The 27,934-nt window shown below is 51.7% G+C and overlaps 1 protein-coding gene across 2 annotated transcripts in view; it reads right to left on the bottom strand.

Annotated features, from left to right (window-relative positions):
* The window catches only part of TTC28 (tetratricopeptide repeat domain 28), a 712,524-nt gene that overhangs the window by 55,821 nt on the left and 628,769 nt on the right, over window positions 1-27,934 (bottom strand). For both annotated transcript variants that reach the window (XM_069081377.1, XM_069081378.1), the window contains one exon: window positions 10,890-11,030. In XM_069081377.1, coding sequence (XP_068937478.1) covers window positions 10,890-11,030 — 141 coding nt within the window. The remainder of the gene's footprint in view (window positions 1-10,889; window positions 11,031-27,934) is intronic.

The following is a 27,934-nucleotide window of genomic DNA, read 5'->3' as shown; positions in this document are numbered from 1 at the left end:
TCCTGAGCAGGCAGCCCCCTCCTCTCCTGGGCGGGCAGCCCCCTCCTTTCCTGGGCAGGCAGCCTCTCCACCTAGTATCTCATCCCTCACATGAAGTCTATCAGTTCACAAAAGGCACACTCTGCTTTTTCTCTTTTTCAAAACAAACTGTGATGGTGATGGTGGGAGGGGGGAGGAATCCTGTCGGGAACAAAGGCTGGAGGGGAGAGGTTGCCTCTTCCCTTTTCCTTCCCACAGAACAGGGGGCTCATAACCCCGATGGGGTGGGGGGGCGGCTGGGGGAAGGGGGTCAGGTTTTCTGCCTTTGAACAGAAAGAGCGCCCCCCCCCGTCTGACCAGAAAGCTGCAGGATTCCTCCTCTGGGAAGGAAGGAAGAAACCCCCAAAGCTGGGGAAGAGTGACAGCCTTGGAGGGGAGGGGAGCCTGGTTTTCTGGGCTTCCCCAGGGATACTTGTGGGCACAGGTGCCACATCTGTAGCCCAAGCGGTCAGCAAACAGAGGGGCCCTTGGTGCGCACCTGGGAGCATGGCTGGGGCACAAGGGGCTGTCTGCCCTAGGAAGGGCCCTTCCTCAATTGGAAGGCAAGGAAGGAAACTGAGGCTGGGGGGATGAAGGGCCTCCTGTTGGTCATGTGAGCACTAAGGGGCAGAGCAAAGATTTAAACTCAGATGTTCCATTTCCCAATCTCCCTTATTTTATGGGGAGGCGTCCAGAAGCAGTGACTTGGCCAAGATCGCACAACCAGCCAGTGGCTGCAGGGGCCAACCAAGGCCAGGCCATCTCTGCCTCAGATCCAATTTCCAAGTATAAGTGCTTGGTAAAGCCGCCGCTGTGAAGATGAGAAGACCTACATGTGTACTCTTTTGTGACCATGCCTTGAGTCCACAGATTACTTATGATTTAATACTCTGCCTCGTAGAGGAAAGAAAGCATGGTGGCTATGGGGCCTGCCTTCCTCATCATCACCGGCAGCTACCCCTGCTGGCCAGCGGCCACCCAGAGGAAGAGGGGCACAGGACTCCTGCTGTCCTCACGGCCATGATCTGGGGAGGCAGCTGCCATGGGGAAGCAGCCAGATGCCAACCAACTGCCACCCACAGGGCGGCCAGGTCAGCCCCGATGGAGCAGCATGGGCCAGGCAGGCTAAACCCCCCCCCCCCCCCCGACCACCACCTGCCGCCAGACCCCGATGGAGGCAATCCATGAGCCTTGGGAACAGCCAGGCTTCCAGCCCAGTGCCCTCAGCCACCATCCTGGGAGGCCACCCCTGGGGACACGCAGAGTGGACCTGCTCCCATAGGGGCTGCAGCCATAGCTACTGAAGACCCAGGGCAGGAAGGTCGTGCCCCCAGAGTCCTTGGCCTTGTCACGGGTTCCACCACCAGGAACTGATACAGGATTTTATCTGTGAAAATGACATTGACTCTATAAGTATTTATTAAGCACCTGCAACATGCCAGGCATTGTGCACATGGAACAGGTGTCACCGTCTGCTTGCCACTGGCCATGAAGAACCACGGGACCTTTCCCTGTGGCCTGCAGCTGAAGCCTTCCACGTGTGACACTGTCTTCATCAGAAAGGGGGCTCCTGTCCAGCTTCTCTCTCTGTGTCCCATGCCCTTGCACAGTGCTCAGCACACAGTAAAGGCTTAATAAACCCTTGTTTCATCCATTCACGGCAGTGGCTATGCTAGCCAAGCAGCAGCTTGCCATACTCCAGTCTCCCAGGACACATACCTAATCCCAGAGCTGGATGAGACCGCAGAAGGCATCAAGTCCAACCTGTACCCCATGAGGCGACTGGGCCTGGAGACAGGAAGAGCCCAGAATTTCCTACTATCCCTAGGCTAAAGTGCAGCCTCTGCTTGACCACCCAAGCCCTTACGATCTGGTTACAGCCCATGTTTATATTTCACATCATGCCCTCATGGAATTTGGCAGGCTCTGGCCAGAACGGCCCCTTTGCAATTGCCAGTGTGGGATGTTTGCTCTCACCTCGGCACCCCGTGCCTGGAATGCTCTCCCTCCCTACCCCTGTGTCCTGGAGCCTTGTCCTACAAAAGGCCTGGTCTTTGAGGAGCCGTCCTGTGCTGCTAGGCATAACAGCCTGAGATCAGCCCTCAGCAGTGGCTGTTGACTCACCCAGGAGCCATCCACCAAGGCCTCTGGCCCCAGGGAAGCAGAAATAGGCAGAGAGATCTGCTCCGCCTTCCTGAAGATATGAAAGCTTCCCAGAGCTTTGCCCCTCAGAGACAGTCACAGCTCTACAGACACTGGACCAGCGCCCCAGAAGGCAGCCGGGTTCTAGGGTCAGGCTGCTGCATGGTCAGGTGTCTGAAAATGCATCGGAGAGACAGGCCCCACCTGTGCCTAGCAGCACAGGATGACTCTGGGAAGATGGGGGCCTGTGAGGAACAGAATACCAGCAGCAATTCAGCCAGATTTACACTTTCTTTTAAATTACAGCAACAAGTCTGACAGGGTTCTGTATTGGGAGTCCCCTGACTGTCTCTGTCTCACTGAGGAGCCTGCTTCCAGCTCAAGCCTCATTAGCAGGGTTTCACACTAAATGGGACTTGCCATAAGACCCCTCCAACTGCATGATCCCCACCCCACCAGGAAAGGATGCCAAAAAGCAAGCATGTGCATGTGCGTGTATGTGTGTGTGTGTGTGTGTGTGTGTTCTCATTTAGGAGCCTGCTGTGGAAATGATAGACACCTGAATCACTATTTATTTCTTTAAAAAGGAGAGAAATCCCATAGTCTGGAGATGCAGCAGCTCCATTAAAGGTGTGACTGGCTTTCCTCTAGTGTCTGTCACTTCTTCCTCTTCACATGCTAATCAGTTCCCTAAGCCTTCTGGGAAACCTGTTTTCTCACCTTCTTGGGATCTCTATCATTCATTTTCACTTTGCAGGGACCAGCCCTGCCAGCTTCTCATCAGCTCTGAGACCTCTGGGCCTCCCATCCCCCCCAGAGGTGGCAGTGATCTTTCCAGGACACACAGACAGACAGACAGATGGACAGTGTGTTGGACCTGTCTGCCGTTGTTTGGACAGGCCAAGCCTCAGTGTCCTCAGCTCTAAGTCAAAGAAGCTTGGCTAACCAGTCTCTAAGGACATGCACTGTGCTGACCTTCCAGTCAGGATGAGAAGGGCCTGGTGGGAAGGAGAGGGAGATGCACTTGGCTCTGCAGCTCACCACCCCTGTGACCCGGGGGTAAGCCCTCTGCTGCGGGGGGCCTCAGTTTCTCCATTTGTAAATCTAAGGGGTTGGATTAAATGACCTCTGATGCCTCTTTCTCTTTCCTATCTGTGGTGTAGGAATCCTCCGTCATGGGACTGTTCTGCAGGACCAGATGACCACTAGAGGGCCCCATGCCGAAGGTTTCCCATTCACCTGCGCTGAAGGTCCAGAAGGCAGCCAGCCATCCTCCCATCACAGCGACAGCTCCTCGCCGTATGCACACTCAATGAAGGCACAACTCAATGACCTCTAAAGGAGGGGAAACATCCATCTCCATTTTTCAGCCAGTGAATAGAATGCAGTTAGTTACGGTCCTACGGCTGGCTCCTTGTCCCCTGTAACTTTCCAGGCAGTCCCTGGGTGAGCCCCCTTCCCTCTTGGCTCCTGAGCTCCCTCATCCGAGCCCAGACGAGCAGGGGGAGCAATAGATTCGGGGTCAGAGACCTGCTATGTATGGCCGGGCGGTGCGGCCTCCTCTGTCCCGGCCCCTCTCAGAAGACAAGGGAGCCGGATGCGATGGCCTCAAGGGCCGAGCTGAAGTCTGATCCCATAATCCTGTGATTCAGTGACCTGATGGCTCCTTCCTATGGCCAAGCAGCCCAGAAAGGGCTAGGTTTGGGGTTTTGTTGTTGCTGTTGTGTTTTCTGCCCACATTTTTTCCAATTCTTTCTCTTTCGATCCTCATGGATGCTCTGATATCCCACCTGGTGGCTTGGAAATATATTCTGCACCTGCCAAGGGGCTGGCTGACTTCCTGATTTGAACAGGTGTCAGCTCCTGCCAGGTTTTAAGACATCAACAGAAAAATAAATTGGCAAAATCTATTATATTCACACAGTCAGAGGAGCCTTTCCATTGGATTTTTCTTGCAGATGTTGGCATAAGGAAAGAATCTTCCTTCCCCTGAAGCCTCAGACAGTGGGTTTGAGCCCCTGGGGATGATGCTGTCAGATGCCACATGTTAACGACTTCCCCCCAGTAAATTACAGCTGGTTCCAGTCCTCTATGCTCCTTGATTGCAGGGTGGCTCTGAGTCCGGTGGCCTGGGACTCCCTGGATGGGGAGGGCTACATGATGACTGTGCTCCCTCACTGGCTGGGCTGGCCTCCAGCTGTTCCAGGAGAGAATGGACCTGGTGCTGGCCTGCTTCCTTTTGTCTTACGCCTTCTGTATCCTGGTGCATCAGCCAGCACCAGACGCCACACGGAAGTCCTGTGATGGCGGCTCCCTTCACGGGAACCTCCGTTGTGCTGGAGCTTGGATCCGTCCAGCTCATTATCATGAATTCTTTGCTTCACCATGAAAGCTAAAGATGATGCAAACCAGCAGAAGATTGTGGGGCCCTATAAGCAGCCTGAAAGCCAAGCCTGGATTCAAGATCCAGTGGAATCTCAGCGTGGGCCCCAGCTCCCTTGGGGCTCCCAGGACGGCCGAGTGAGACCACACGCATGTGTGCCCCTGAAGGCTGGATGGCCCAAGTCCATCAGCCTGTGAGGATTGTGGTCAACTGAAAATCAAGGGTTTATAGCGGTTGTGAGGGAAGAGGAAGCACCAAAGATCCACAGGGCCCCTTGGCCAGGAAAGACTCCCCATCAATTCTGAACTGGATCCAGTCACACCATGGGTCAAATGATGTTCCGGAGGATCAAGGCTAGCACTGGGCCTGCCTTCCCTCTACGGTCATGCAAAAAATGAGCTTCCTGGCAGCATAGCCCAGTGGGAAGTGCCCTTGATGTAGTGATGGGCCAGGACCCCGTATGGACATGCCCACGTTCACACACACACACACACACACAGACATGCTTGCACGTACACCTGTGCGACCTCTTGTTTGATGAACTGTATGTGTGTGCCATGATTTGCTCCTGGAGGCCACTCTCCAGTGCCTCAGGAGAGTGAATCAAGGAACACACTCAGGACTGGGGCATGCCCCTGTGGGGGTGGACTCTGCCACCTTTTTCCAAGGGGCACGGGATGACCGCGGGCTAGGACGAGGCATCAGCAACGCTTGAGACAGCATCATGGGAACGAGACCTCTGGTAGGAAGGTGGGCCCATGTCAGAGGTGGCCAGATACCAGCCCGGCTCCATGACTCGAGGAACCCACAGGCAAGGCAATGGGTGTCACATGTATGAACACCTACCCTGCCTGGGTTCTCATGCATGTGTATGAACACACATGCATGTTCACACAATGCATGCTCACATCCCTCTGCTGGTCTGGGTCTCTGAGTGGGGTGGGGAAGGACTGACATCAGTGTGGATGCGTGTCTATACATCCTAGATGACCAGGTCTCCTTCTTTCCATTCTATTGAAGGCGATACACTTTCTATCTGTTCCTTCTTCCCTCTTCTATAGATTAGTGAGTCCTGCCTCACCTACACTGGGATCAGTCCCACATCTGAGTAAACAGCTTCAGGTGCCCAAGTGTGAGGCCTTGCCTCCCACTGGCAGTGGCTCTCAGCTCTCGGGGAGTTAGCAGGACAGTGAATCGCCAGGTGGCTTCTGACAACTGCAGACCAGCTTTGTGGGAAAGAGACAAGGAATGCTTCATGGTGCTCGGGGGGTCATGATTGCTGAAAAGGCACTCAGACAACAGAGGCATCCTGGGTCTGTGTTAATGAGCAGCACTCTGCCCCTGGTTCACAATACTGATTTATCTTCTGCCCGGATACAGGAGACATATCAGCCATTGCAAAGCCCCAGAAAACAAAGCAGAAATGAAAAGCAATTCTCCAGCCTGTGCAAGATAAAGGCCACGAGGCTGTTTCCCTTGAATGGAATTACTGGCAGGAACCTCATCTTTAAGCCCACTGAAGCAAGCATCAATGCCCCCCATGGAATGACTGAAGTGGAGGAGCCCCAGAAACCAGGCCAGGGCACTGGGCATCTGGGGAGATGCCTCCACAGGACCCATCCTGGGCTTGGCCAGAACCTGGGAAATCCTGCTCCATTGAGGGGCTCCCCTCTAGCTTCAAAACGAAAGCCCAGCTGAGCCAGTTGGGGGCAGGATAATTGACTCCTGTCTGCCAGTGGTCTGATCAAGCAGCTTCAGCCCCTGTGCCAAGGCTCCATCAGCCCCATCATGGCCACCATGGGTACCCTGGAAAGGTAGCTGCTGGCTCCCCTCCCCCTGAGGCGGCTCTTACTGTTACAGCCTCACATTTCCCTATCACTTTATAGCTATGTGGCACTTTCATAAGCAACATTTCACTTGATCCCAACAGCCCCATGAGGAAAGTGTTACCCCCATTTTACAGCTGAGGAAACTACAGCTCAGAGACATTAAGTGATTAGCTCCCAAGTCAGACCAGCTGCTTCAGAACCCCTTAGAGCAATGAACCCATGGGCTTACAGACTTTCTGAAGGAAGCCCAGAGGCCCTCTAGCCAGAGCCAGGCAGATCAGGGAGCCTGCACCACAGGGACAACCGGCATCTCGCCTCCACCCAGACAGGTCTTGGCTTACTCCATTCTACTGCTGACACAAAACCGAAATGTGTTCCCTCCGGCTCCCAGCTCTGCCTTTGGGTCCGACTATAGGGAGGCTAATTCTTCTTCAATCCAACAGCCCTGCACGTTCACGAAGGTGACTTTCTCATTCCTCCCAATAATTGGTTCTGGTCAAAAGCTCCCCAGTTTCATTAAACTATCCTCCCACAGCCCAGACTTATGGTCCTTCGTAATCCTGCTGCACCGCTGATATTTGAAACACAACTTGTGCTGGACCCTGAGCTTGTATTCAGAAAGACCTGGGTTCTAATCCTGCCTGGACACCAGTTGCAGGGCCTCAGGCTGATGATGCCTTCTCTCTGGCCTCAGTGTCTTCACCCATAAAATGAGGGGGACTGGATGGTGTGCGCCCAAATCTGGGATCCCCCAAAGAGGCTTCTTCATTTGGAGGCCTGCGGGAGCTGCCGCAAACTTGAGAGACACCGGGGCTCACTGGCCTGCTTTCTCCCCCTCAGCAGCTATGGACTCTGGGTAAAGCTCCATGATGAGGCAGGTGTGGCGCCAGAGGCACAAGTGGCTGGGTTGCAGGTGGGGAGGCACAGACGCGAGGCTTTCTCAGCGTTGTTCAGTGGGAGGTGCAGAGGTTGAGGCCAGCCAGGGACCGGAGAGAGCTGTGTCCTGATGGGTCCAGGACTTGGGGTCAGGATTTGACTTGGCTCGGCCTGTCACTAATGATGACATGACTGTGGACAAACCAACTCACAGTTGTTTCATTGTCTCCAAAATGGGAATGATAATAATTGAAGCATCCCTCTTTTCTCCACTAACTCGTCAGGGAAGAGGGTGGCCTGTGTTACCAGCAAAGGCCTCCCCAGGGGCGGGGCTATCAAGACAAGCCCTGAGAGGAGCTGGAAGGTCAAAGATGGAAGCAGCAAAGAGGTCAGCCTGGCTCAGGCCTGAAGGAGGGCTGTAGGCTTAAATGGCAGGTAGAGGGGCCTGTGTTTTGCCCTGGGGCACGAAAGGAGTTACTGAAGCTTTGTGAGCAAGGGAGGGCCACGGCCACCCTCATGCCTCAGGAATATCCCTCTCACAGCAGGTGGAAGTGGACAGAAGAGGGAGAGAGGCTGGAAGAGAGGAGGCCAATGAGAAGGCAGGTACAATCATCCAGGGAAGAGGAATGGGGCCTGAACTGCAGCAGAGGCCGTGGGAGTGGAAAGGGGGAGACAGACAGAAGACGCAGCAGCTACTGCCACAGTAATAGCTAAGGGAGAGTCGCTGATGTGTGTGGTGGTGCCCTCAACACAAACAGGAAAGCTGAAAGGAGAGGCTGGTTTGGGGAAAGACTGTCTCAAGCATGTTTAGCTTCAGAGGCATGTGGAACATCCAGGTGGAGAAGCCTGACTGGCCAGAGCTGGGGAGGTGGGTCTAGAGCTTAGGAGAGAAGGGAAGGGAGGGAATGTAGCTCCCAGAGTGATGTTCATGGACAGTGTCAGCAGAGGGAAGGACATGATCAGAGGGAAGGACATGATGGCCCAAGGCCTAGGCCTGGATCCTCCCAATCAGCTGTGATTACGGACCTGGCAAAGAAGAGGGAGAGGGTTTGGCCAATGGGCAGCAGGAGAACCAGGAAATGGTTCTCGATGCTGACCCTTCAAATGGCTCTAGGATCTCAGCAGCTTAAACTTCCTTTCAATGACACAGCTCGCCCACTGCAGCATCTGCCCATACTCCAAGGCTTCTAGCTACCTTCTCTGCGCCTTTCACATATGATGCTGGAGGCCTTCCTCCCCTTGTCCTGCAGCACACCTGCCATGTCCAGTTGTCCAGCGGTCCTTCTGGGGCCTGCCATGTGACCAGCCCCTCTGCTTCTCTGGCCATCTCCCCAGGGACATCTGGTATGCTTGCATCTCCCAAGTTCTTCACTACTCAGAGGTCATGCCCTCTTGGACCTCTCAACTCGCCTGGAAATTTCATTTCCAGTTTTTTGTATACAACTACACTGGCAGAATTTTGGTATCAGAAGGCTGGGCCTTTGCGGGAGCTTCGTAACTTCCTAAAGATGATCCAGCCTTTCCTCTGTTTAATTCTGGGCCCAATTGCAGTCCATTTGCACTATGTGGACAAGACACACACACACACATACATGCACACAAACGCACACACAAACACAGGGCACACACATGCACACATGTACACACACAGAAGCAAGTTCTAGAGGTCACCCATCTGACTGCAGCCGTATTCTGAGTGATAGATGTTCTTCATTCACTTTATTTTTCCAGGGGGGATGGTCAAGCTAAACTCTTCATCAGACACATTAATAAGAGATGAGAACCTAATAAAAATGGTAGTGCCATTTCATCCGCATTAAAGAAATGATTAAGAAATGCGTAAATACTCTGAGCATTCGTGCCAGCCTCCACCTGGCCATGGCAGGGAGTGGGCATCCAGGGTCGGTCCAGGCCTCCTCAGCTCCTGCACCCAGGGCTCTGTTTGCTTGTGGAGGCTGCGGCCTGCAAGGCCCTGGGAAGTGGGGCCATTTTCTGCATTCTCACTGTTCCTGGGAAGTGGGGCCATTTTCTGCATTCTCACTGTTTCTCTCAGATGAATTTGTGCAGAAGCAAATGTGAAATTTGCATCACACTCAGATTGTTCCCCAATATATCAATCATTTTGAAGCATTCTCATTTTCAAAACAAGTGTCATAGCAGAACTGTGTCTGCTGAAGAATCCCCACCACCCCTACACCCCTTCTCAGAAATATCAGTGCCAGTCACAGGAAGCAGCACCCTGAGCTCTGAATCTAGACAACACCCCCAGCTTCCTCCCATGCTCCCCTCGGGCATCACTTCCCAAGAAGAACCTTTCCCTAGTTGTTCATTCTCACATTCTCTCTGTCTCTGTTTCTTATTCCTCCTCCTCCTCCTCCTCTTCCTCCTCCTTCTTCTTCTATCTCCCCCTCTCTCTGTCTCTGTCTGTCTGTCTGTTTCTCTGTCTGTCTCTGTCTCCCTCCCTCTCCCCCCTCCAAATTATCTGGAATCTACTTTTTTTTGTGCATATGTCATGGCCCAGCAGAATGTCTGCTTCTTGAAGACAGAGACTGTTTCATTTTTGCTGTCTGTATTCCTAGAGCCCTGCTGGTAGGGCTGGCACACAGTAGCACTCAGTTGATACTGGAACATTGGCCAAAGCAGGGGCAGGAATGAAAGCCCCAGGAGCCAGCCCCTTGGGGGCATTTTGCACATGTTGCCCAGTGAGCTCCCAGGTTCAGTTGGGACCACTGACCCCCCAGCTCCCTTCTGGCCCATCTAGCGTAGGGGAGAGGAGACCCACATTCTGTCATGTTGGCAGTGTGGAGGGAAGAAGCTGCTCCCTCTGCCCACCTGAAAGTCTTGTCTCTCTGCTCCCAGTTTCTGGGGCCCCTGAGAGGACAACGCCTCTTCCTCCACACCTGGTCCAAGCTGGATCCCCTTCATCTGCGGCAGGCCCCCGCCCCCCCTGCCGCAAGGGACTTCCAGTGGTTTCTAGACAAACAGTAAAATAGAGTGACAGCTGCCTACCCCTCAGCCTGCTTGTGTGTTGTCTCCTAGTAAAGGAGGCTGGGGGCTTTACACAGATTCTTGGTGTGAGTCCTAACCCACCTGCCCCCAGACCAGGAGAAACTGTGTGGAAGGCCAATGGGCTGTCACTCAGCCAGTCTCCCCCTAAGCCTTTTCTGGGAGCTTTGTGAGGGCTGTGCACCAAAGCCTTCCTTAAAACAATGAAGAAGGGGGATAGGGAGCATCCCAGGGTCCCTCTAGATTTCAGACAGAAGAATGTGCACAAGCATAGGAGTCCCTCCCATCTGTCTGTCTGTCACTAACTCTTTCCTCCCACAATGCTCGTCTCCCCACTGTCCCTGGACACTCTTGGGCCCTGGTAAGGGGGTCAGTGTAACAGTAACAGAACTTAGTTAATGGGTATCTCAAGGCACCTCACCCTTTCTCCGTGAGACTGTTGTTTAACAAAGCAACTGTGAGACTATTCAGAGAAGCGTCTGATGCCCCCTGGCCTCCCCTCTAAGCCAAAGGATCATCACCAAGCCTGGCTGTCTCTGCTTCACCCTTAGGTTCAGGAAGCAGCTTTGGAGGCCTATGCAGGGAGGGCCCTGATGGTGGCCAGGACCCCGGCCCAGCACGAGGCCAACACTCACCGATTAAAGAGGTGATTCCGGCTGACCATCCTCAGGAAGCCCGTTGGGTCTGTGACAGAGGCAAGCTTGCTGTGCATCTCCTCAAACTGCTGGTCCATGATCTCTCCTGCCTCACTCTCTGTCTCACTGCTGGCACAGGCTCTGTGGGGAGAGCAGCGAGAAGGACGGACGTCATGGAAGGAAGAGGAAGGCCAGGGCCCATCCTTGCCCTCTGCCATGAAGTGTCTGTGTGATCCTTCCCTTCCCTTCTCTGGCCCTCTGTGTTCTCAAATGTCAAATCTAAGGCTCCAAAAACACCTTGGGATTTTACAGAGAGAAGAAGCCCAGGAGGCCCTTGGTGGGGTCTGCACCTGACCCAGGGGGAGCCAGTGTCCCAGGTTGGGTACAAAGGGGGAGGGAATTTTTTACACTGATGAAATGGCAAACCCAAAATCCCAACTCTGCCAAATCCCCAGAGTAACCCAAAGGGCAGAAAGGTCTATCCACTCACCAACACCAAGTTCTGGTAGGTGGAGGCATGATGTCCTTACAGAGAAGTTTTCTGTATAGACACATAGAGCGTTCTCTCATTCCCTCATCTCTGAGGGATCCCTGACTCCCTCCAGAAAAAAGTCCCTTCCTTGACCAAGGGCTGAAGGACCTGGCACAAACTTGCCCACAGCCTTCTCTCTTCCCATTGCCTTAGACAAATCCTCTGCCCTCTCCCCACCCCAAGCACCTGCTGCTTGGCCCACTTGTGCCCGCCGAGCGTGGACTGTCACATGCTGTCAGTGGCCGCGATGGCTCTGAGGGCCAAGTCCGTGCTACGAGGCTGGGAGGGACCCCACGGATCAGGCTGGGCTTCACCTTCTGGCAGACTGCTGACTCAGGATGGTGCTTTTTTTTTTTAAATATGTTTTTATTTCTTTTTTGTTGTTGTTGTTTTTCTTTTTGGAGGGCAATTGGAGTTAAGTGACTTGCCCAAAGTCACACGGCTAGTTATTGTGTCAAGTGTCTGAGGCTGGATTTGAATTCAGGTCCTCCTGACTCCAGGGCAGGTGCTCTACTCGCTGCACCACCTAGCTGCCCCAGGATGGGGCTTTTAAATACACAGTTATACAAAGGAAGCCGATTCTGAGGAGATAAAGATGTGCTTTTCCCCATGTAAGGTCAACGAGCCCAGGGAGTCTCTGAGCTTGGTACCAGCCTCCAATTTGCATGACTAAGTGAAGGTGAATCATCTGTGGATGGTCAGGCCAGTGCCTGGAGCCCTGCTCCTTCATGAGGGAGATGGCACCCTCTAGGGTGCTTAGCGTAAGGCCTGGCCCAAAGAAGCCAGGCAGGTACAGGATCATGCTCACTGCGTGTTTTTTTTTAATGGGCATTTCCTGGTTGGAAAAAGTCTCAGCATCTCACAAGGGCTCTGAGTCTGATTAGAAACCAGTAGTTCCCATCTGAGTTTTGCCTGTCACTTGGCCAAAACTCAAATGACCAATGGGGGCTGCTGGGAAGTCCTCAGAGCTTGCAGGCTATCATTCACCCGAGGCCTCATCCTGGAATCTTTTGAAAGCTCAGCACACATTCTCTAGTCAGAAGCCATTGTATGGGTGGGATTCACCCCCAATTCGTGGGAAGGCTTTCCAAGGGAAATTGAGCCCACAGACAAACTTGAGGTTCCCCAACACCAACATTCTCTCTCACAAACATTTTCCTGCATGACCCGTCAGAGCACCAGGGACCAACAGCCAATGGTGGCCTTTGGCAGATGGCTCAGAAGCCTGTGGGGTGGGGGCAGGAGAATGGAGTCCAGCTTGCTGCCTCTGGGCTTCTCCTCCCTGCTCACAGACTGCTGGATGTTGGAGGGTCTGTGGGATCCTCCTGACTGTCCCAGCTGAATTTCTTGCTGCCCTAGGCTGATCTTGTGAGGGGATCTTCAATTAGGCTGGGCTTTGTAAGAGGGTTTTTTATTTTTTAGCTCACATTAGTGTTCAATGCCCACGATGACTTTGTGAGTTAAGAAGGCTTCCTAAATCATCTCATTTTCCAGTGGGAGATGGGTCTCTGACTTGTCCAAGATCACAGAGCTGGTAAGTTACACCGAGATCCTGAACCCAAATCATGGACTCTCTATATCCCATCATGCTGCTTTTCCTCATGGCATTGGCCACCACACAAACCATCTGCCTTCTCTCTGAGGGTTAGGGTTTGATCAGAAAAGAGAAGCGAAGAGCAGGAGGGTCTTGGAGTTGAAACACAATAGACTATCTGGACATAACCAGCCCTTCCCCAGAGCCGGGGAGGAGAGGCATCAGGCCCCTTCCCCACTGTCCTTGGCTGAGGAGAGGGATTGGTAAAGGCCTAGGAGCCTCCATGGGGATTCTTGGCCCCTCGGAGGGAGTGTAAGCGTCTCAGAGCAGGCGCTTTTGCCCAGGAATCAGCTCACCCAGGGATCATCCACATGCTACTGCCAGCTCAGTTCTGACAAATTTTTGCCTGCCACTCAGCAAGATCCGAAAGTGAGAAGGAGCTATGGCGTGCTCTCTCATCACCTTCTGGCTAGCTCCCTTCACACCCTGGTGGCAGACACAATTCTCACTTCGATTTTTAATTCCTAATGGGATTACTTCCTGTTTCTTGACACTCAAGTACTAAGCCTAGAGGGAAAAAACAAGTAGGTGATGTCACGGATATTTATAGCTGGTCTCTGAGGGCTTCTCCAGGGCCAATGGGCAGAAGCGATGGGCGGCGGGATGTGACTGGAGATGGGACGTCCCTGCCGCACCAGAGGTGTCAGGCATGTCAGGAACTATGGTTCAGTGCAGATGGAAGGGTGGCTGGGATGCTGGCCGCTTATCTATGAATCTCTCCTTTTACCCCAAGGATTCCCAGCTCTGTGTGACCACGGCAACTTAATTAAGTCCTCTGGGCCTTAACTTCCTACTCTATTAAATGGGAATGACTTGTACCTCCAACCACAGAAGGTTAGGGGTAGGGACTGGCCTATGATTTCATCCATACAGGGAACTCCCATGTGAGGAAATCCCTCCACTAATGTAGGTTGGTGCCTTTCAGACCACGTGTTGTCTCAGAGGTGACTGGATCACCTGCCCAAGATCACAATGCCAGTATCTGTCAGAGGCGAGAGTTGTACTAGTGTCTTCCTGACTCCAAGGCTGGCTTTCTCTCCACTGATCTTGGCTGCCTCTCTACCAAGGGGCAGACTGTTCTGGAAAAAAGTGTTCCAAACTTAAGAGTGCTAAGGAACTGTGAGTTTTTATTGTTCTGGGGAAAGGAAGTTATTTCAAGACTGAGAGTCTTTGGGAAGATGTTTGCAATCTTTCTGGAAACACCATATGCCAATGGACAAGCCCCTTCTCCTCCCTGGGCCTGAAGGGGCAGCCTTGGAGGCCTGGAGGTCCCTTCTAGCCCCAAGACTCCAAGACTTCTTAAGACACAAATAGTGAAAGCAGCACACCCTGAGTGTCCAGTGGAGTAACCATGACAATGAGTGCCAGAGGCTCCGAGGGAGGGGGGGAGGCCCACCTGCAGGGGAGGGTATGGCCTAGGAGAAGGGAAGATAGACGTTCCAGGCCCAGACGCTTGATTCCAGGAAGGAAGAGGCAGAGCAGAGGACAGGCCATGATGGAGCATGGCCCAGAGAAGGCAGTGATGGTGTCCAGCAGCATAGAACTGGCAAAGCACTCCCTTTGTTGGTGTCTGATTCAAAAGTAAAACCCAATGGGCTGACTTCCAAGGCAGGACAGACCGTGTTTCTGGGGAGAGCTACAAGTGGTGGAGGATGTCCTCCACATCTGTGTCTCCCAGAAGCACCAGCTCTCCAGAAATCTCACCCTCTGGGGCGGGCGGCTCTAAGGTGGGCAGCCTTCACTCAGTGAGCTAGAAACGGCCCAGGAACCGAGCTCGCTGGGAGTCCATGCCACAGCTGGTCTCTTTCCCCGCTACAGAACTTGGCCCAGAAAGGATTTTTATCAAAGCCCCAGCCTCCCAATCTTCTTCAGTGCCAATTCTCAGCTGTTCCTTTGGTTTTTTTTGGTTGAAATTGTTTTTAAGTCAAGGTGGTTTAACACAAAGGATATAAGACTATCTTGTTAGGAAACAGCATGCTTCACAAATCACAAAAAGGGACCAAACCCACTGATTAGATCAAGAGAGGCAGAAAAAGCCTTTAAAAAAGCTCCCTTCTATCAAGAACCTTTAAAAGCACAGGTATGGGAGGTCACTTAATATGATCAAACACAGGTCCCTAAAATGAAGAGTGTAATGACAATGAACACTAGGAGCCTTCCCGCTGTGTTCAGGCATCAGATGAGGATGTCCCATCCGTCTCCTACTTCTGGACATCCTAGAATGCTAATTATAACAGCGTGAGAAGGGACAGAACTTGAGGGAACATTCACAGCCTTTCAGCCATCCCTTGGCCTGCCATGATTCTGCCCCTCCATCTGACCACACTCAGAGCTGGGCCCTGATGCCTTGCCCCATTCACATCTCTCTGGTTTTCCCCAGGCCCGCCTCCGCTGTCCTTCCGCCTTGATGAGGGGCTTGGACACTAACCCAAAACCTGTAAGTAATGGCAGCCCCTGGGGGAGGATCTCTGTGAGCAAACGGCAGCACACGACTGTGGTGCGCCATTCACAGCTGAGGAATAGGATCAAACCACATCACAAAGGCCCGTCATCTCCAGAAAATTTATCTTTACGAAAAGATGAAATGGAAAGAATGAAAAGTTCATTAGGCACTTCCTCCCACCATGTGTTCCCCATCAAGACTAATCAGTCCAAGGCCTCTGATTGTGAGACGGCCAGGAGCTGGTTCCTAGACGGCTTGTTGTGGTTTCCAGGCAGCACCAAATGTATTGGAAAAGCAAAAGATGCCCAAACACTGCGAGAAAGGGATAGAACTCTCTCTTCTGCTTCAGAAAACCACTGTTGGAAAGCTGGAAGGAGATGGGAGGCACTTGTGTCTGGCATCAGGAAAACCTGGTCAAGGAGGTTACAGCTGCACAAGCCACAAAGGCACCTGGAGAGGCCGCAAGAATCAGACCCACATCCCGTGGATCGATGCCCCTTCTTAGGAGGAATCAGAAATTCCATGGCCTCACTTGCTGGTGGCTGCTGCTGGCGTCCACGTGGCTTCTGTCAAACCAAGGGCTCTCACACAGCGATCCACCAGTGAGGGGGTTCAACACCCTTATTTTACAGATGGAGAAACTGAGGCCCAGAGAGGGGAAGGGCCTTGCACAGAGATCTGAAGTGGGAGAGTCAGGTTTTGAACCCAGGTCCTTTGACTTCAAATCCATCCTTTCTACTGAGTCATGCCCCGGGCCTTCCCTTTTCCAGGCTCAGCAATCTCACCTCTCCTAATACTTCCTCATGGCTTGCAATTCCATTCCTTTAAATCAAAGTCCTATCACTCTTCCTCAGCTACCCAACCTGCCCTTCCCCACCCACCTCTCAGAGTTGGGAGGAGACCTTCAGATGCCCATGAGCATGGAGGCTGATGGCACTGGGGAGACCTTTAGATGCCCATGAGCATGGAGGCCGATGGCACTGGGGAGACCTTCAATGCCCATGGGCATGGAGGCTGATGGCACTGGGGAGACCTTCAGATGCCCATAAGCATGGAGGCTGATGGCACTGGGGAGACCTTCAGACGCCCATGAGCATGGAGGCTGATGGCACTGGGGAGACCTTCAATGCCCATGGGCATAGAGGCTGATGGCACTGGGGAGCACCCTCCTCTTTTACCCCTTCCTCTGCCTCCCCTCCTTCTGTAGCAGTTCTTACTATTCTCCCTTCTACCCCAGAGGCCTGGCTTTCAAACACACTTGTCCAATTATACTTTTGGTGTCCTGATTTTTAAACAACACCTTTCCCTTCTGATTGATTTCTGAGTGGAAGGTGTAGTAAGAACCCCCTCCTCTCTGTCCAGTATATCACACTACCCAGTCTTCTTCCCTGTTGTCATATCTGGTTCAGTTTTGGCTCGCATGGATTTTTTCTTATGCCTGTGCCTGGCCCTATCAGACTTCTAGATTTACCACTCAATAACAGCATGAAAATCAAAGCAGGTCAGAAGTTTCATTAAAGAAAATCACCAAGAATATGTGATATTCCCTCCTCCTCATATTATCATACACAGTCACATTCACACACTCTTAGCATAGTGCCAGGTACATAGTAGGAGCCTGATACAGTTTATTCACACACACACACACACACACACACACACACTTTTCTGTTTATATATTACATGTCCCAGGACAAGGCAGCATGCCTTAGTGAAGGAGTCAGGAAGACCCTGGCTGGGGGTTAAGTCCCATCTCTATGTATTGTTTATGGGACCCAGGAAAGTCACTTAATGACTGCCTGCCTCCGTTTCCTCATCTGTAAAATGAGAATAATAATAGTGCCTACCACCCAGGGTTGTAGTAAGGATCAAATGAGATAATACTTGTAAAGCCCTTAGGATAGTACCGGTCACAGAGCATATGCTTTATAAGTATGTATTCCCTTCCCTTAAAGGCTTATGGGACTGGGTTGTAAGAGATGAGTATTTCTCTCTTATATTTCATAACTAATTATTGTATTAGGCCAAAGCTTTGCCCCTTGTATACTTCCTCATCTAGAAACCAGCCAGTGTGGGAAATCTTAGGCTCTGAGAGATCTACCCAGGCCAGGACAGTAAAAGGACTTCTTAGTTTGGGCTAATGGAAGCATCCCTGCTCCTTGTGTTTGTGCAGACAGCTCCGGGGAAAGGTCGATTCCCCCTTTGTCAGACAGGTGATATGGAAATTGATAAGCCTCTGTGACCAAGATTTGGGTAATCCAAGTCAGGTACCCCAAGACCCTCATTACAATATAGCCCGCCCTCTCATTGTAATATTCATTTTTTCATTGACTGTTGACCAACCAGAGCTGACAGTCACCCTCAGGAACAACTCTTCTTCAAAGGGCATCTAAACTGGGAGCCCATTGCCATTAGGGGTCTTTGGTCTAAGAGAGTCGGCCACATGACCATTCTTTTCATAATGAATGTGTCAGCCTTATTAATAAAATGATTAAATTACCCAGAAACTATGTCTCTCAGAATTTCTGAATTGTTACAGGGTGGATAGAGCAAAAACGAGGGGAGACAGATGGACAGACTGACAGCATGATGAGCACCCATGGAACCCTAAAGGAGCCAGGGGAGGCCTGTTGAGTGATCGGCCAGTTTCCACGTCCAAGAAGAGCCTGGGTGAGTAGGGCCACAGTCTGATCTGCTGCTCTCCCAGGGCTGGGGAGCTAAGGCTCACTTCCCAGCTAGACCCTTCCCATGAACACTCTGCCTAGTGCCATTTTGACTTAGATATTATTATCCCTGCTTGGCAGTTGAGGGCAGCGGCGGAGAGTAAAAAACAGCAACTCTACTGTCTTGAATGATTCATGCCCCAAATACTGAGGGAGCACCCACTCCATGCCTGGCACGGTGCTGGGTACCAGAAACACAGACACAAAAGGATGCAGGCCCTGCCCCCAAATAATTCACAGAAGAGAAGAGGCGACAAAGGAAAAAAAAAACCCCATTAAGTGGAAGAGATGAGATTTGTGGGTCAGAGAGGGGCGGTCAGAGGCAGCTGAGCCAGCCAGCTTTACGGCACAGTTTCCTGGGTATCAGAAAGGTCTCCTGCCCCCATTCTGAGTATTCAAGTCTTATATTCTTAAGATACAAATACCCCTGAGAGGAGCTGTGCTTGAAGCCTTATCTGTCATGTGTATCTTAGGGTGGCTGGGGTTAGCGGACCCCGCTTCGACAGCAGCTTTGGATGGGGGGAGGATGGCTGAAGACGAGCCCTGTCAGCTCCACTCCAGCAGCTGGTGATGGAAAGGCTCCTGTTCTGAACTCCTGAGATTCTTTCATTTTCACAGAGCCTCAAGATCTAAATCTCTTTGACGCGGCTTTTCAGTAACTCAAGTCTTTGTCAAACACACACTCCTCTCTTTGGAAAAGCTGGTATTTTTATGCAATAGGATTTCATCTTTTGCTTCTGTATATCATACTAAGAATTTTTTTTTCCATATCATCTCAATACCCTAATCCATATTTTTATCTAACAGCTGTTATTTATAGAACCTACCTTCTGTTAGTCTGAAGTCAAATGACTGTGTTTGCTATGCTTGCTTAGAGTCCACACACACGCACGCATGCACACACACACACACATACACACGCCATCAAAAAGCTCTGAGCCAGGCTTCAGTTTTCAATCCCGTTAAAAAATAAAAATCTTCAAAGAGCCCTTCTCACTGAGTTCCATTTTCCTGGAGTCTTTCAAGCGCAGCTCTATTCAGCAATCTTAATTCACCAGGATGAGGTCCAACACTGTGCTCCCTCTCAGCCCAGTGTCCTCCTTCCCAGGACTTATCTCCATTAATAAACATGTAGACAATGAAAATGAATACGGAGCTGAAGCAGACAGCCATTCTGGAGAGCTCACAAGGTGGACGCATGAGCCTTTATCAGACAAGAACTGGGCCATCTCCAAGTCCCATCTGGAGGATTGGTTCACACCATCATTTGGAGTTCAGAACAGAACTAAATTAAAAACTATTTATCTAGCCCCAGAAATGGCTGTCTGTATTTGAAGATAAAACTAGAGGTGACCAGCTACTAAAATACAAACACTGTCTTCCAGCTGGAAATCGCACACCTAGACTTTCACCACAATGAGGGAGTTAACTATCAAAAGACCAAAAGGAATTTGGTTGCTAAAGAATTTAGTTGGGAACAGAGTTTTCTTGGGCAGTGCAGACGCTCAGTGCATAGGGTGCTGCACCTGGAGTCAGGGGAACCTGAGTTCAAACCCACCTTAGATACTTACTAGCTGGGTGACCCTGGGCAAGTCACTTCCCCTGCTGGCCTTAGTTTCCTCATCTGTACAGTGAGCTGGAGAAGGAAATGGCAAACCGCTCCAGGATCTTTGCCAAGGAAACCACCCAAAAATGGGGTCCTAAAGAGTTGGATATGACACAACAACCAGCAATACAACAACAACCAGACTTTTCTTCCAGGTTCTGCTCACAAGGGCAGCTCATTCCTGTGGTCAGAGCTTGGCTTGTCCTGCTCATCCTCACCTGGAAGGTGCAACTGTGCCCCCCCCCCTTCTTCCTCTCCTCCTCCAACCATGCCTTTCACCAACCAGTTTCAGAAGGTCCCAAGTTCCCCTTCCCAGCTGCTCCCATCCAAACTGCCTTCTCTCAATTCTCTCAATTCCGCCAACTTCATTCTACACTTTCACTAACACAGAGTAGTAGTTAGGTCCTTATTAATCACTCAGCCAATGAGCTATGTTATGTGTCTATGTGCCTGGAGCTACCTTAGGTTCTGGGGATTCGATGAGGACATGTCTGAATATGTACAAGATGGTTTAAAGTTAATAAATGTGAATGCACACAGAGTAGCTGAATAGGTAATTTGGAAGGGAGGGTACCAGCAGGTGACAGGATCAGGGAAAGCTCTCATGTCCAACTCCTGGTGGCCCCATCTGGGGTTTTCTTGGCAGAGATACTGGAGGGGTTTGTCATTTCCTTCTCCAGCTCATTTTACAGATGAGGAAACTGAGGCAAGCAGGGTGAAGTGACTTGCCCAGGGTCACACAGCTAGTAAGTGTCTGAGGCTGGGTTTGAACTCAGGAAGATGAGTCTTCCTGGCTCCAGGTTCGGCACTTTATCCACCGAATCACCTAGCCACCCAGGGAAAGTTTGCTATTCATATATGATAGTCCTTGAGTTGAGTGTTAAAAGAAGAAAGGGATTCTTTCAGAGGTAAAGAGGGAGGGCGTCCCAGGCATAGGTGACCAGTGCAAAGTATGGACAGAGGAGGAGGTGCACAGTGTGTGAGGAACAAAGAGAAGGTGGGTTTGGCTGGATCGCACTGTGTGTGTGTGTGTGTGGGGGTGATGTACAAGATGCTGCCAAGGTAGGCTGGACCAAGGCTGGACCAAGGCTGGGCCAAGGTGGTTAAGGGCTGTAAAAGCAAAACAGAGGTGATATTAGATTCAGAGGCAATGAGCAGGTAAGTGAAGTGATCAGATTCAAGCTGACAGAAAACCAGAGACCACATGGAACAACAGTCCGAGCCCACTTTACAGGGGAGAAGACTGAGGCCCAGAGAAGGCATGAGACTTGCTATCCAGCGTCTGAGCCACCCTCCTTCTGGTCTTGCTGCTGGCTATATCTGTGTGATGGGAGGAGCTCCTTTCCACATTTCCCATGAGTTCTCCCTCCCTGGACTCCCCAGGCCTCTCTCTCAGAGGCTTATATCCTCCCTTGTGCCCCTGGCCCTAGCAGCTCTGTCTCTGGTCCTCCCTCCCTGGACTCCCCAGGCCATCTGGGCCTCTCTCCCAGAGGCTTACATCCTCCCTTGTGCTCCTGGCCCTGGCAGCTCTGTCTCTGGTCCTCCCTCCAACAATGCCCAGGGGGGCCTTGGGCCCAGCAGGTACCAAGAGATGTTTTTGCCTACATGACAAATCAAACCCCGGGAGATGCTTCACTCCCTCTACTCCAGCAATCTGCCTGCTGGACACAAGGACACTTTACAGAGGCTGCTCCCATTTTTTCTCACGTCTTGTTGAGAACATTTTCGTGGGGGCCTCTGTTTTGTGAAACTCCATCACTCTCTTCTCATGACCACTGGCCAAGGGTTTTTTCTTTAACTACAAGTAAAGAACCTAATGCCAAATCCCACTGATGGTGGAATTCAGAGAGCCTGGGTCACACAGAAATGTCCGGTCATAGGGAAGTACAGTCCCGCTGCCCTTGGTTGGGTGACCAGCCCCATAAGCCTGCCTGATTTTCTGCTGCTGATATCCATGTCTGTGAAGAGACGGTGAACAGTCATTTTTAGAATCTTCCTTCTCCAAAGATGCCCCCTCCCAGGAAGCTAACAAAGGCACCGGGGGTCAGGGGTCTTTCCAAATGGAACAAGCTTTAGAAGTCCAGAAAAGGGAACCCATGAAGACAAGGTGTCAGACCTGGCCACGTACCGGCTCTCACTTGTTTTTCCCAGGCTGGGGATGGTTCTGAACTGATTTCCCTAAATTTTTTTCACATGATCCTATGCCTGGTAGGGGCTGGGGCACCTTGTGACTAGAGAAACAGCTTCTTTCTGGTGACAATATAAAGTCTGTGATTTCTGTCCTTGGGAGCCAGGGGCATTTTTCTAGCCTCTTGTTTTACCTGGTGGCTGTTTTATCGATGCTTGGGGTCAAATAATCAATTTCAGAAGTAGAGAATGGGGAGAGGTGCAGCAAGCCCACAGGGATGAGCAGGTATCCGGAGGGGCCCTGGGCCTAGGGTGAGGGACAGGACAAGGGAGAGATGCCTTGCATTTTCCTCTGGCCTCTTGAGTTTGGGGTGGTCATATTTTTTTTAAGCAATTGGGCTTAAGTAACTTGCCCAAGGTTTCACGGCCAGGTTTTTTTGTGTGGGTGTTAAGTATCTGAGGCCAGAACCGATCCCAGGTCCTCCAGACTCTGGGGCCGGCGCTCTTACTCACTCACCTAGCCGCCCCTGGGGTGGTCATATTTTTAGGAGGACATTGACAGCCTGGAACATATTCCAAGGATGGAGACAAGGATAAGGCTGCATAAGGATCATTTGAAGGAACTGGGAGGGATCCCCCTAGAGAAGAGCAAACTTGGGGAGATACCATAATTGCTGTGCTCCTTGTCCTTAAAAGAGTCTTGGGCTAGTGAGTGTGGGGACTAGCAGCTAGACAAAGCTTCCCAGGCCCTCAGGGCATGACTGAATTAAAGAATAATACAATTATGGGGTTTGAATGATGGACCCAAGTCACAGAGAAAAAGGCTGACTTATGTTCCTTACCCTCTGCCTAAGAAGTCAGGAAAGTATGGAATACCATTAATGAAAATTCCATCAGAAGCCAAGAGCCTCATCATAGGGGACTGGAAAGTGGTGTACTCCTGATGGGACCGGTCACTACAAAAATATATTATTGACAGATGTGGGGCAGGTGTGGCACAAAGAACCTTGGAATCGTAGTCAGAGAACCTGGATTTTTTTGTGTTGTGGCCTCACTCAAATCACTTAAAATCTCTGAATCTCAGTTTCCTCCTTTGTGAAGTGGGCATGGTAACTCTTTACTCTGCTTCTCTCCCAGGTTATTCTACAGACCCAGCCAGAGGATGGCTACAGATGTGGGCTGGCATTATTACACATACATCTTGAGATAACAGCGAGTGGGGAAACCCCTCAAGGATCCTACTGGAGAGCCTGATGTCCACACCACCTCGCCTAGTTATGGGGAAGACAGACTGGCAGAGGCTGGGAACAGGGGATGAAGATGGCTGCAGGTGCGTGTCTGGGCTCTAAAAAGCAGAGTCCAGAGGAGAAATCTCAGAACTGGCTGAGGCCAAGATGGAAGCCACAAAGGCAGGCACTGTTTGCCTTTTAGTTCTTCTTGAAGTACAGGGGAGACTTGGAAGGTGGAGAAGACCACCTGCTGGTGGATGGCCGATCACTACCAGCAGCCTAGTTCCCATTCCTCTCTGGTCTTGTCTTCCTGGGAGGCTAACCTCAGGGTGGGAAAGGAGAGAACAAGCTTGTCTGACTGACCACCAAGATCAGGAGGACACTCACAACAGGGCTTGTCCCTGATGACTTCTGGGCACTGGGCCTAGGTGAGCTCTATCCTCCAGCACAGAAGGAAAGGGTGCCTGTACTGCTGAGCTCTGGCATGGGCAGAGTGGAGATTGTGGAGAAGACAAGGTATTGCAGCCCAGGAGAAGGCCAACGTCTCAATCTCCTGAAAAAGAAAAAGATGAAAGCCTGAAAACAACAGGCTGGGGAGCTTGACTTGGGTCCCTGGGCAGATTCTGTGACAGATCATCACTAGAGTTGATCAGTGAACAGGGAAGAGGAAGCAATGCCCATCAGGGGCCAGCCCAACACCCTCAAAAACAGCTCCAGTGGGACTAAGCCCCCTTTCCTTTTCAGCAGGAAGGCTACAGTAGCAGGTCAGGGGAGGACTAGGGGCATCATCTACTCAGTCAGAGCCTCTGATGTTTTGTCCTTCATGCTACTTTAGAGAAAAGGTAGAGAGGTGAGTGAGAGGGTAACCCAGCTTAGTAGGTTTAAGGGTGGCAGGGGGTCTCCAGGAGAGCTCCCCCAGGTTCTGGGCCTGGCTCTGTGCCTTTTGGCATTTCATTAATGCCTTAAGTAGCAAGGCATGGCTGGCGAGCCTCAGATGTGTAGATGACACCAAGCGGGAGGGATCACCAACACACAGGAGGCAGCATCAAGAGCCAGAAGGTGTCGGTGGGCTTGAGCACAGAGCAGGCTCAATGTAGTGTAGGGATCAATGTAAAGTTTTACACCAGGATTCAAACAATCAACTCACAATTACAGGATGCAGGATGCCCTGTGAGACGGCCATTCACCTGCAGAAAAGCAGGGGTTCCAGGGGTCTGGGAGCACGGGGTAGGCCGACAAGCTCCATTCTGTCTGCACTGCTTTAAGTACAAGGCTCTCAGAAAGAAGGAAGGGAGTCACTGCGCTCTGTGCCAGCCGGTGATGCTGCGGACAACCCCGAGGAGAGCCGGTGGGATGATAGGCCTCAAAGTCTGTCACCAGGATCTACCTACTGAAGGACCCGGAGAAATGACTGGGGTTGAGGGGCACAGAATGGGGACTGCCTGCAGGGCTCTGAAGCACCATCATGTGTGGCGGGATCAGACTGATTCTGCATGGCCTAAGAGGTCAGAACCAGGAGAAGCTGATGCCAGTGGCAAAGAATTCAACTTATTTTGACTGTCGGGTCAAAGTTCTTCACGATGAGAGCAGTCGGCCCCCATGTGGGGCTGCTTCCCCCTCCCTGGAGGTCTGCCAGTCCAGGTAGAGAGGCTTCCAGCTCCGCCAGTCTTGGGATGCCACTAACCAGTACACAGGGTACTGACTGAGATGAGAAGGGAGTCTAGGGGGAGGTGCCAACCAAGGGCTCTTCACTTGGACAGCCCAGGAGCCACGCAGCTTCTAACAGGCATTTTCTCTTGTCACCCAGAGGGATGCAGAGCCAATGCAGAAGCAGGGCAAAGGCCGGAGCCAGCCATCTTTGCTTGGGGACACTTGGCTTTTTCCTAACCTTCTTGTCCCTGGGAATTCCTTTCTTTTCTCTCTTTCCTTCTTCTTAACCTTGCTGTTTAGAAAGTCTAAGCTGTCGCTGCCTTGTCTTTGGTTTGAAGCCACCAGGGCTTTGAGAGTCTCCTACAAAGTGACTGCTGCTGATTTGTGTCTCATTAAGAAAAAAATAAAGTCTAGAATACGTCTCTATTATTCCCCAGGCCTGACGGCAAGCGGCGGGGACAAAGCCAACACATCGGCAAGGCCAAGCAGACTGTGGTGGGGGCTCCTGGCCTGGAGTCTGGGGGCCCTGGCTCCCTGAGCTTCAGTTTCCTCCTCTGTAAAATGAGGCTAATCACCCTGGGCTGTTGGGAGTAGGCTCCTCTGTCACGCTGGGGAACTGTCCATAATGTGGGTCCCCTTGTTCTTAGGAATTGTTGGCTTGAACTGAACTGAGCTGACAGGACAGCAGGGGGTCCCAGAACCCTCATCCTGCCATCATCCACGGATCCAGAGGGAAAGAGAACAGGAAGGGCAATTACGGATTGTCTGTCCCTCGAGGCAAGGGCAGCCAAGCCATGGCCATGGCCCCATCACCATGGGGGTGATGTCTAGGGATTCACAGAATTTAGAGTTGGAGGCACCTGATTGACGATCGAAGGGAAGAAACTGAGGCCCAGAGAAGGAAATGCCCAGGGACGCCCGGGTTAGAGGAGGCGAGGCCCCGATTCACATCTGCATGCTCTAGTTCTGTGCGCCACACAGTGCCCAGAACGGAGGTGAGGCGGCCGGGAAGGACAAACCCAGCAAATCTAAAGACACGTAACCCTGAGTGGTGCTGGCTGCTGCTGTCCTTCCATTGTGACGCTCCATCCTCCTCCTCCTCCTCCTCCTCCCCCTCCCCCCCTTCCTCCTCCAGATCCTACCCATACTTCATTTCACTTTCTCCTGGGAGACACAGTCTGTTTCACTGAATTTTGGGCCCTTGGCTGTTTCAGTCATCTCTGAAATATTCCCCAGCAGGCTGACACTGCTTCTTCCCATTTGTCCCTCTCACCTGAACTTCATGAGGTACCCTATAAATTACATCCCATTGCACGGCGCCCCTGAAATTTCCCCCCTTGAGCTTCTGAGATCAGCCGCCCTCCCTGCAGGCCTCCCCTGGCTGTCCCGCTTTCTTCTCAGGGCAGGTGTGCAGTACATGAAGGAGCTGCTGGGTGCTTTCATAAGGGAAGTTGGTATACCACACTCATGCTAATGGGAAGAGGAATTCAAGCAAGCATGTGACTTATTCAATAACCTAAAATGCCCCGAGGGCTGACTCTCTCCCCGGGAATCCCCTGGGCCTTCTCAGCCCCTTTCTGGCTTCTGCCCAGCTGAGCTGAGGTGCCCTGCTCCTCCGACACCCCAAATGGGGGTGCTCACAGCTGCTGTCAGGTTTAATAAGGCAGCTTCCTACAGCCTTGTGTGCTGGGAGGATAAGGCATGGAATTGGCCACCAGTTGGACTGGGCATTGTGGGTGAGGAGGAGGGTTAAAGCAGTCCATGGCTCATTTTGTGTTTGGGGCGTTAGCTTCCCTGGTGGATTTCTGGATCCATTCCCTTTAAATGACCAAGCACTGGGCCTTGCACACAGTAGGTGCTTAACAAATATATACTGAATGGGATTTGCTGCAGCTTGAGACGAGGGCTTCACTTCTCAGCCCCTCAGTCTCCTCACCCGCCAGATGAAGACCCTTTCTGTCTACCTCTGATCCTGCCAAGTCTCAGACCTTCTGAGGGATGCCCTCCAAGGATTTGAGCTTTGTGAAACAGCCAGGGTCACAAACTCCCCCAGCCACTGACCCTGCTGGCAGAAGGATGTTCGTATGTTGTGTGGCCCTCGTGCCCCTGCCTCGGGGACTCTCCCCAGGTTCTCCCAGACTCTGGCAGCTGCCCTCCAGTTTCTCTGCCATCAAAGTGGATGAAGATCTCATGAGATACGCCTTCTCCCAGAGGGACCTATTGACTGGAAGCTTGGTTCGCTGCTTTGAGGGACAAGAGCTCGGCTAACTGACCTAAGATGCACCAGACGCAGTTTTGATTGTTGGGGGATTTGTCAGCCCCTGGGTGGGTCGCCCTCGCCTCATGCTGCTGCCTGTGTTGTGGCTTTCCCCCTACTCATTAGCTCCTCTTGGGGGATGGAGGAAGGCTGGGACAGGAGGTAACTCACATAATAAATTAAGTTACTTGTTATTGGCTCTAGGCTTGATGGGGGAGGGTGGTTCAATTTAAGGATTAAAACGAGGCTTGGGATTTTTGATGAATTTCGAACTGTTATTAGTTGTGCCCAGAACACTGCAATAGATTTCTAATGGGTCTTTTGTCCTCTGGTCTCTCCTCCCTACAAGCCTTATGCCGGCCCTCCCCCAGTCAGACATTCACAATGGCTCCCCATTGCTTACACAATAAAATCCATGCTCTTCTGCCTAGCTCTGGACACTGTCCATGCTCTAGACCCAATCTACTGCCTCTGTCTGAGAGCACTGACTTGTTCTTCTTGGGGGGACAGGGTGCTTCCTCCCGCTGGAACTTCCTTGTCATTCTTTTCTTTTCACACTCTCCTGGAAACCTGGCTCTCTCCAGCAGACACCACATGGCTGACCATTCCTTTTAGTACCGTCTATTCCCCTCCTGCTCAGAGGAGAAAGGACATCAGCACCTGTAGGGGCCCACAAGCCTTTGTCTTGGGTCTGCTTCCTCAAACTCAAAAGCTCTCAAGCAGCCAAGGATTTCTATGCAAATGATGGAGCCACCATCAGCCTTCATCTCCCACAGTCCCAGATAATTGCTCTTGCCTGAACAGCTCCACCGGGATATCCCAGGAGCATACTAAAGCCAGACAGTGAAAAGAACATTCATTCTGGAGTCAGAGAACCTTGGTTC

Source organism: Petaurus breviceps, unplaced genomic scaffold (assembly GCF_028583685.1).
Source record: "Petaurus breviceps papuanus isolate PSGF00001 unplaced genomic scaffold, PetGlider_PUasm1.0 99, whole genome shotgun sequence".
NCBI lineage: Eukaryota > Metazoa > Chordata > Mammalia > Diprotodontia > Petauridae > Petaurus > Petaurus breviceps.
Note: the sequence above shows the minus strand (reverse complement) of the source record. Positions and strands in the feature narration are given on the sequence as shown.